The 10,177-nt window shown below is 45.2% G+C and overlaps 1 protein-coding gene across 1 annotated transcript; it reads right to left on the bottom strand.

Moving 5' to 3' along the window:
- Nucleotides 1-1,415: 1,415 nt before the first annotated feature.
- Nucleotides 1,416-9,258, bottom strand: CCN3 (cellular communication network factor 3). Its single transcript, XM_077167541.1, has 5 exons — nucleotides 9,042-9,258; nucleotides 8,681-8,906; nucleotides 7,354-7,605; nucleotides 5,847-6,061; nucleotides 1,416-2,932 (listed from the first exon to the last, which is right to left on the bottom strand). The coding sequence occupies exons 1-5, from the start codon at nucleotides 9,132-9,134 to the stop codon at nucleotides 2,636-2,638; spliced, it is 1,083 nt and encodes a 360-aa protein (XP_077023656.1). The 5' UTR covers nucleotides 9,135-9,258; the 3' UTR covers nucleotides 1,416-2,635.
- Nucleotides 9,259-10,177: the final 919 nt, after the last annotated feature.

The following is a 10,177-nucleotide window of genomic DNA, read 5'->3' as shown; positions in this document are numbered from 1 at the left end:
CAGTATTTGTTGAATGAACAAAATGTAATTAATCTTAATTAATTAATGCTTTGTGTGCTTGAAGGGGCAGCTAAGTGAGTAGGGGTGGGAGGGGAAGTAACCTTGAAGATAAATTTAATTTTGTCTTAATTGTCTCTTTTTTTTTTGGTTACAAAAATAGTATATTCTCATAAAGAAAAGTTGGTAAAGAAATCACAAAAAAGGGAAAAAATAAGAGCAACTTGAGATAATCATTAATATTATCTTTTTGCACCTTCTCTCCTAGGTCTCTTTTCATTTGTGTTTATAGCTACTATTGAGCAAAAACAACTTTTTTTCAAAATTCTATACTCTTTTTATTTTTTGATATATATTCTCCTTCATTTTCATTTTAATGATTTTTTATCAAAAAGATGTACTATGATTTATTTAGCCACATCAAAACTCAAAGTGATTACAACTTTAAGTGTTGCCAATTGTTTGCAATTATGAACAACATTGGGTGGTACAGCCTTGCAGCTAGATAATCTTTGCATGGACCCATAGAGTAGCTTAAAATTGAAGTAAAAGGACTTTGGTTTGAGTTCTTGATCCACTGGTTTCTTTTAAATTAAAAAAAAAACGTTTCTCAGCTGAAAAATGGGGTCACAAGTGTGCCTGCCTCTAAGACTATTAAAGAATCTAATGAAGATAGAAGGCTCAGCACAAAGAAAGGATGCGACAAATGTGAGACGTCCTTGATAATTTCCTCTGAATAAATTCCTTGGAGTGAAATTTGCTTTCCAATCCATCATAAAGGACAAATAGACATTAGCTAATGAGATGGGTGGAAGGGGGCTGCAGGCAGAGAGAGTCGAGTTGGGGACAGAAAACATTACTGTCGTTTTTAACTGCAAAAGAGCTTTAGTCCCACATGGAATTAGCCAGAAACGTCAAAACACAAAACTTATATTTACTGTGACTATCCCACGGCCCATATGGCAGCATATCTGGATGTATGTTTTTCTGGACATGTGCAAGATGAGGCTGATCAAGATAATGCAGAGAGGTAAAGCTGGATACTTGGGAGTTTGGAGAGCCTTTCAGCTAGATAAGGAAGCCAGGCGAGATTTGCTTTGTCAGACAAGTACAAGTTTCAGTACATAGGGGCATCTAGCAGGCTCCCAAGGAAAAATATCAGGGCTCGAGATGTTGGTTTGAGACCACCAGCGTGGAGAAAATTTGAGCTCTTGGTGGTAGAATTCACCTCTGACTCAATAAGAGCTATCTTTCGTTTCCCTTATGACAAGATGTTGTAAGCTCATCTACAAAATATCCATTTGCTTTCAAAAGGTAATGTCGATGGGTGTCCTAACTTTTAATTCATACATTTTATATTTATTTTTATTTTAAATTTCAATTGCCTTAAACTTATAAGCACAAAAGTAATAGCAGAGTTATGCATCAATGAGATCACATTTATTTAGTGATGTCTGACAAGTACGGAAATTAAAAAGAATATTTTACAAAATGTACAATTTTTATTTACATAAATACTTTCAAGGAGAAAAGCTGAACACAGGCTGACATTAGAAGAAGGTGTGGATTTAATTTTGTGGCCTATCTTGTAGCTTGTAGACAAGTGTATACACATATATCTTGAGCATGAGTTTTCATAATTATGGCCCAAGGTTCAGTTTTGGGCATGTCTACAATAATTCCAAAGTCTCATAAAATTTGCAGTATGCTGACTTTGTTGTTCTTAGTCAAAAAAATTCCATTAAAGGCCATTTGAAAGTCATCAGTGGTGGAAAGCAAGACTTTGATTCATTTAGGTACTTTGGGCCTTAGCTTACTAAGCAGTTAAGGTGAGGAGATTCCTGATGTTAAGCTCTAATCTGCAGAAATAAAAACCAAGTGAACCCCCGCAGTCTCCAATACGTACAAAAGCACGACGGCTGTCAGGGCTAGTCATCTCTACATTAGGGCAAGTACTTTGCTTAGCGTCTTTCTATTGGAAAGGAGTCAACTTGTTTGAAATGCAGAGAGTTTGTGACACTAGTCCGCCTCATTACCCCACATCCCCTTACTGTAAATACAGCACGTTTCCTAGTGTACAGTAAAGCAAAAAATTAATAGTCTCTGGATTTCAAGTTGAATAGCAACACATTACCTTGGATCTTGGGCTTGAAAATTCAGAGTTGAGCTACCCATAAAGGACACTCAGCAGAGAACTCTCTAATCAAACCCCCAAATACAGCAAAATCTTTGTTTGGAAAGCATGTCTCAGTACGCTGCTGGACTCCAGCGTGTCGTTTACGGTGATATTTTCTTGACATTGCCCCGGCTTACAACAGAATAAAATGAGTGTAATGCCATATAGAGTACAAAGTGAAATGCATATCTGATTTCTTAAATTTATACAAATTTGCATTTGTTAAAAACACCAACAAATTTGCATTTGTTAAAAACAGTCATCCCTAAACTATCTTTTTAATCTTAAGTTTCATTAAAAAAGAAAAATAGATATAAATGACCCCAAATGACTTCAGACAATGTGATACCTAGGACTTAGGGATGAAATGATGACCCTTTGTTATTGTCCTTATATTACTTTGCTGGTGGGTCATGCAGCAGCTACAGTGTGCCTCTGCAGGTGTGCTTTTCCAGGGATCCATTACATTTCCCCTCTGCTGGTCGTGGGCTCCAGCTCCTGGAGGAAGGCTTCGTTGTTCTGAGGACAGTTGGTGTGGCAGGCGCAGGTCCCGATGACCATCACTGGCTTCTTGATGATTTGCCCTGGGGGGCACTGGAATTCCACCTGGATGGTCTTGGTGTTGTGGGGTGTGCAGCAGCGGCCGTCGCTACACACGCCGCAGAACCGGGGCTTGTAGGTGTGCAGGCTGGTGCAGTTCTGGAACTGCAGATGGATGGCTCTGAGTGACTTCTTGGTGCGGAGACACTTTTTTCCTTTCTAAGAGAGAAGAAAAGGAGCAGTGCACGGAATGGTTACAGTTCCTCTGATGGGCTCTTTTTGGGGTCTAGGATAACTTGCCAGCTGCCTACCGGGGTTCAGTTGCTCTTTCTTTTTTTTGCTAACAGGGCATCGATTTTGCTTGGGCAATGGGCTCAGCTGTAAATATTTGCTTTCTGAGACTATTTGGGAGCTTGGGATGGCCTTGGGACAAATTTCTGGTCAGTGATTCTGGAAAAACCTCTGCCCTCCTGGCGGCTCTAGTTCTTTCCTGGTTCCTGCATTCATTTTCCTTTCTGCCGGGAATGTGGACATCACACCTATGGGTGCTGCCATCTTTTGACCTTGAGGAAAAGAGCAGGAGGGCAAAGGCACATGTGTGATAAGGAAACTCTTATTTTTTTATAAAGCCACTGTAAGAGGCTTTGGTGTTACTTTTTGCCAAATGTATTCTTAGGTGCTATACAGAAAAAGGGAATAAACTTGGCATTGTTGCAAGACTAGTGTTTTAAATACTTTCCAGACATTAACTCACTTAATCCTTATTAATAATATTCATTCATACAAGGAAACATTACCATGCAGGACTAGTGCCAGGAACTGAGGCTAAGGAAGATAAAGAAGGCAAAATCCCTGTTCTGCAAGCATGCATATTTAGTAGGGGAGTAGGAAACAAAAACAGATCATTATGACACTAAGTGGCAAGAGCCAGGTGAGAGATATGCACAGAGGACACATGCAGGGGGCAGCTGAGCCCAAGGCCAGGGAGGTATTAGGGGCCAAGTTTTATAGATGAGGAAATGGAGGCTCAAGGAAAGAAGTGGTCAGAAAACATCCAGGATTTGAATACGTCTGACTTTCAAGCCCACGAAGCCCACACTTTATACTATGCTTTGCCCATGGGAAATTCTAAGACAACGTGGGCTTAAGGTTATTTTCCATGAAGCCAGAACAAGTTACAGAATTTATTCAAGATTCCATTAATAATGGTTAGTGAGGAATTCCAAGATTGATGTCAGGAAAGAAATGATTACACTTTGCTTCTCACTTAGCTTTCATGTTCTACTGATTTGCCACAATTCCCCACTGTCCTTTATCTCTGCGGGGGTGGTTAGACTTGGAATTCTCTTACAGCAGTGATTCTCAAACTCTAGTGCAGCAGAGATTTGGATTGCTGGGCCGCACACCCAGAGATCAGTCTGGTGTGGGTTCCAAGAATTTGCCTTCTAACAGGTCCTTAGACAACCTGCTGGTCTAGGGACCACACTCTAAGAACCACTGCTTCACATGGCAAGAATCTCCTGGCGATAAGGGAGCCACGATCATTTGCTAGTGTTTCCCTAGATTCCAAACGAATTTCTAGAACCTTTTTGAAATACGTACACTAGAAACAAATATTTTAAAAATGATATTTCACTGGAGCAAGTTACAAGGAAAAGCACAAATTTTGGGAAACAAAACAACAACCACAGCCAAATTTTAGAGGCAAGGGATGGAAAAGCCTTGTTGAATAAAGACGTTACTGAGTTGTTGAAAATATTTAATATTGTTTCTTCCCTTTTATTCGTGATAGTTAGTGTATATTCTTGCCAATACTCGCCAGAAAGCCAAAGGACAGAAAACATCATACTGTGTATTTGTGTGTGTGTGTGAAGTGCAAGTGTGACTGCTTGTGTGTGTGCACATGCATGCCTGCTTTATGTGGATGATAGAATCCCCCCAAGTGCGGGGAGGTGCAGATTGGTAGAAGTTAGGAATATCGTATTTCTAAGTGTTCTTTCCAAATTGGCACCAGAAACACAGGATCTACCTAGAGAAAGCCACACAGCTAAGCAGCCGTTTAGCTAATACAACAAATAAATAGAAAATTGAAGCAATGATCACTAACATTAAGAGAACACCCTATGCCCAGCATTTGGCAAATTCTTTCCACTTATTTTTCATGACGTTCTTGAGGCAGGTACTATCCAGAGTCCCATTATGCAGAGAGTGGAATTGAGGCCTAGGCATTTAGGAAAGTCCAAGGACATACAGCTAATAATTTGAAGATCTGAAGCCAGCCTGTCTGGATCCAGAATTTGCACCCTTAAGCATTAGATGATACTGTCTCAGAGTAGACATACAGAAATCCTTCATTGCTAGGGACTGCTTTATTTTTGGCCTCACTTTTGAATAAGGGTCCGTCCACATAATGATTAGTTTGGGTATTGTATTTATCCAACATGAGACTTGGGTAACAAGGCCTGTGATGTCATCAAGAACCAATCAGAACTTCTGATCTGCATGCCAGTGTTAGGAAACTGAGTTGATATAATTCCAGCCAAAAAGGAAAGAAATATGCTGTTTCATTTGGCCCATACTGCCTTCTGCTGGCAAATGTACCGTTTCCACTAGGCATGTAAAAATGCTGAAAATAATTCATAGACTTCCATTCATTTATGCACCCACAATTATTGATCCAACACAGACTTTGTATCAGGTGGGGTTGTTGGGAAGCGAGGGGTGAGAACAGACATGGTCTGTACCTGAGGGCTGAGAGGAACCCAGGATAGACCCGATCTCTCTAAAAGCCACCTATGCATGATGACTGCGTAGCCAATTTTCTCCAGGAATGGGATGGGGTTTGCCAGAGAGTTCACAACTTGGGGTACTATTATGGCTAGGTAGGCCTTCCCTCCCCTCTTCACCTGCGGACCTGCTGTAAGTTGTTTGGGTTATTTCATCACCTTAAAGAGAAAAGGAACATAAAACCCACTCAGGCTGGCTTCGGGAATCTCGGCTTTCTCTTTGGGGTGCGCGCCCAGCTTCAGCTGCCTTCTGAGTTAGCTAGGGTCACAATGGCTTTCTGAGGGTCCCGCCCCGATGGGCCAAGGCCACTTTCTCCTCGACGCTAGGCTCCGCCCAGCCCACCTACCTTCTCCGTGGGCTGCTCCGGCTCCTGCTCACAGGGCCGCACCATGCACAGGCGGCTCTGCTTCACCATCTCACATTGGCGATTCCTGTTGGTGACCCGAGAGGAGAGCCCCATGCCGCAGCTCCGGGAACACGCACTCCACTCGGTGGTCTGCTCAATGCAGTTGACGCTCGAGTCAGACACTTCAACTCCTAGGGTGGCTTCTGGTCTGTAGGCTACGGGGTATACACATAAAGACAACTATATGGGTGAAACGTGGGGAACACACTGCAGTCCTTTCCACCCTCATTAGGAAGAGAGTCCTATTCTATTCCCGTACTTACTAAACTCAGGTGCTCTCTGGGGGAATACCTGCATCTCTTTATTCACCAACCCCTCCGTCACAGCACAGTGCCTGGCAAATTGTATAGGCTTCCAAGGACTCTGTGCAGTGACTGTCCAACTTGTCCTTAAGATGCTTAGGAGAACATGTCTTTCAGAAGCTTAGTAGTTGTAAGAAAATAGAATTGCATAGCATCCAAAACCATTTCATAAACGGTAATATTTGCAACATACACTTTTGTACATAAAAAGGATCATGATGACACTTTAAATTGTGATGAGTAGGTAGAACCAACCGGCCAGTTTGAAATAGCAAAGAAAGCAATACTTTGCTGTTGGGAGGTAGAAGTGGTTGTTTTGGTCACGGGGTATAGGTACTTGGACTTTGAGTATGACAAGTACTGTATCAACACTTAACATGCATGGCCTGGGGTGTCACTCCTCTTCTACATGGCAGTGTTTCCTATCTGTAAAACACAGCTGATAATTTTTTTAACCTCAGAAATCCCATTAAACTCAATCTAATGCCAATATAAATAATTTAGCTGATTAGTAGCTTCTTAAAAATTCTCTTCCACTTTTGAAAAATATATTTCTTTTTCAGAAAAAGGTTTTCTTTATAAGGTAAAGCCAAAAGGAAAACAAAGCGAAGGTCCCGAAGGTTCACTTGACTCTTCCTACAGTATCTAGAACAGTACTCAGGTGCTCTCTGGGGGAATACCTGAATCTCTTTATTCATTTTTTAGGAAGTGTTTTTTAGGAAGCCTGGTTATGGGAAAACATAAGTTGTACATGGAAACCAGAAAAGAAAGAGTGCTCTCTACTTTTTCCTTAATCAATATTGATATGGGGAAAGAATATTAAATATATTATATTAAAAGGGACTGACTAAAATACAAATAGCAGGCATCCGATAAGACAAAATCAGTCCCATTCCTCAAAATAGTGACAGAACTCGGCAGATTTTTGTGTGTGCTTCAGTAACTTAGCTTGCAGTTAAAGGCAGGATGTGTTTGATCCCAGGAAGCAATTTGGAATACACGACTGAATGGACAGAAGCGGAGCTGGTTTCTCACCTCAAATCCGAAAAAGAGCACTCGTCTGCTTCCTGCCTCATTTGCCCCGGAGGCAGAAGGCCCTCTGCTGGGGACCCCCTCCCTTCCCCGGGCGCTACTGAGTGTCTCACCTGGTAGGGCGAGGGCTCCCAATGCCCCCTCCTCATCCGGATCACAGACCCACTTTTCACAGCACTCTCCGGGTACCTCAACCTTCCTTGGAGCCGGGCAGTCAGGTCGGGGTAGCAGCAGGTCATGGTTGCAGCGGGGCACACAGCCAATCTGCCCGTCCCTGCAGGTGCACTGGTATTTGCAGCTGGGCTGGAAGGTCTCTCCACTGCGGTAAATGACCCCGTCGAACACACAGTTGTCTCCTTCAAGCACTACAATATTGGGGACGTGGAGGGGTGGGGGAGGGGAGAGGCTATGTGAGATTTGGCTGACATGTTCCATGTCTCCGGTAGTTATTTACTGCTTTAGGTGATCTGGTTTCGTATCCATCTCCAGGATAGAGATGTCCTCATGCAGATCACCAGAGCAGGAAACAGCCATCAAGACTGTCCAGTTCTGCTGCTTATGTTAGTGATGAGAAAAGGGGTCCATAACCATGCAATGACACTCTGAAGGCCTCATAACTATTGGAGCCAATGATAAAATTATTTTGCAAGAACTTCTGTATATTTCTCTACTCCAGCAGCTTAGAATTAAAAAGACAATTTGGAGAAAATATTCTCCACATTGGTTACCTAGCCAAACTGGGAAGGGCATTAGGATTCCTTGGCATTAAATCATTGCTGGCTTAGAGTAAAAAGTAAAAGGCTGTTCCAAGCTCCTTATGCAAAGAGGCAGGGGCAGACTGCCTCCAACTACAGTTGTGCACCAAGTAGAAAATTGGTCCTCCATTGATTAAATTTCAGAGCCTTAATTGGCTAGTTGCCTACATTCTATTGCACTCACAGCTTGGGGGACGAGCCGAGATGGGGAGTTACATAGTCATTCCAGGAGACTCAGAGCAGCTTTGGCTCAAATAGGACAATTACAGGTGTAAAAACAAACCTGTTGGCCTGCCGTTGGGGAAACTGTGAGCCTATGATTAGCCCACGCTCCCATAACCCCAGTGTGTGCCTGGAAATATCCAAAGGATATGACCTCACTGGTCCTTAACTCTACTTCCCTCCCCAACTAGCTAGGTTCTCAGGGAGTTAAGTGGTGAATGCTTCTCACCTCCAGGGACAGGTTTCCTCCCTGGCATCTGGCGCTCCCCAAAGCCCCAAGGACCCTCGAGCTTGCCTGGCACACCGTGCTCCATAAATATCACCTTCCTCCTCCCCCCCTCCTCCTCATCACTGTAGTCATCATTAATATTAGCTGCGCATCATATTCTGGGAAGGGGGAGGAAGAGGAGAGACAGGAGGGGGCAGCTCCAGTTGGCTGCAAGAGAAGAGGTCAAGAGATTACCCATGCAGATGCCAGTTTGGGCGCGGGGGTCCGCGCTGCGGTCGCAGTAGAGCCCGCTGCTCTCCTCGCACGGCTCTAACTCGGAGCAGCTCTCGCCGCGCTGGCGGGCGCACACCAGGCAGCAGGAGCAGCCGTCCAGCACGGCGGGCACCCCGGGGGCGCATGACGGCGGCGCCTCGGGGCACCGGCCGGGGCACGGGGAAGGACAACGCTGAGTCGCAGCGACCTGCGGGGAGGGCGAGACAAGAAGGAGAAACCCATCAGCAGGGTCAGTGGAAGGCGGGGTGAGCCCGGGGACAGAGCAGGGGCCGCTCAGGGAGAGCAAAAGAACCAGGGAGCACCTTAGGGGCGCACCACGTACCTGGCCCAGGAAATGGAGGAGAAGGAAGGCCAGGCGAAGGCAGTGTTTTCGCAGACAAGGGCTCATGCTCTGCATGCTCTGCCTGCTCTGCATACTCAGGCTTCTTTCTCCCGCTTTTGCTGCAAAGAGGCTTTGTACGCTTTCCTTTCGCACCGCGCGCGCTCCGCCCTGTTCGGCGCTCGCCGCTGGGGCCCAGAGCCCAGGCTTTATAGTGCGCTCCAGGGACGCGCGCAAGCCGGTTGGCTGCAGCGCAAGGAGGAGGGGGGACCGGCTGGGTGGGGCAGTGGAACGAACCCCGGGGTTGTCATGGTAATTGGCCGTGGGTACTGCTCTCCTCGGGGCGCGGCGCCGGGGCCTGCGTGAGCCTGTGTGTGGCGACCGGCTTTTCCCAGCGCTCCGGGAGGGGCTGGGTGGAGTCCTGAGGCCGGGCCCCAGGGCTCGCTGGAGCGCGTGGGAAGGCAACGCCCGTTTCCTCCTGGAAGCTGCTTTGCTTTCCCCGAGGACAAAGACACCGCCGCTCCCCACTCTGGCCGTTCCCACCAGGGCGGCAAGCCGTGGGCTCTCTTCACGGGATGCCTGAAGTGTGGGGCCATCTGTGGGGGCTTGGCGAGAAGCCCAGAGAGTTAGTCATCAGGGAAGCACATGCAAGTTTGTCACCACTTAGGGCACTCGTTTAACGTGTTAAGAGAGCCAGTGAGAGGGAAGAGAAACAGAAGAGACAAAGAAGAGAGAGAGGGAGAGAGAGGAGAAAGAGTGAAATAAAACAGAAGAGAAAAGAATCTCCATGTTCGGATGAGGATGCCATTTGGCCAAAGGTAGAAGTTCATTTTACCCTCATCATTCCAAGCCTCGCTGTGTCTTTAACTTCAAGTTCCACAGGTTTGGTAGAATAAAAGTCAAACGTAATGAAATGAAAGTATAGGAGCTTGACTGAATAAAACTTTCCAACCTGGAAACACCTGCTGTATCATACCAAACGTAAACCAGCACATCTAAAAATCCAAGAGTCTTTGTGAGTTTTCTGGGGGTGGGGGGTGAGGGGTAGTTAAGCCACTGTCAAAACCTCAGCAAATTCCGGAAAGACTGAAGTAGGTATTTGCTTTACTTGGCTGACCTTCCAGCAAATCAAATCCCTC

The sequence above is a fragment of the Tamandua tetradactyla genome, chromosome 6 (genome assembly GCF_023851605.1).
Source record: "Tamandua tetradactyla isolate mTamTet1 chromosome 6, mTamTet1.pri, whole genome shotgun sequence".
Lineage (NCBI taxonomy): Eukaryota > Metazoa > Chordata > Mammalia > Pilosa > Myrmecophagidae > Tamandua > Tamandua tetradactyla.
Note: the sequence above shows the minus strand (reverse complement) of the source record. Positions and strands in the feature narration are given on the sequence as shown.

What these genes read in the sequence shown, in the direction of transcription:
- CCN3 (XM_077167541.1), bottom strand. Translation starts at nt 9,134, where the DNA reads ATGCAGAGCAGGCAGAGCATGCAGAGCATGAGCCCTTGTCTGCGAAAA. An exon ending in TCCTCCATTTCCTGGGCCAG is followed by an intron (nt 8,907 to 9,041) that starts GTACGTGGTGCG and finishes CCCTCCCCGCAG; the next exon opens with GTCGCTGCGACTCAGCGTTG. An exon ending in CCAAACTGGCATCTGCATGG is followed by an intron (nt 7,606 to 8,680) that starts GTAATCTCTTGA and finishes CCAATATTGTAG; the next exon opens with TGCTTGAAGGAGACAACTGT.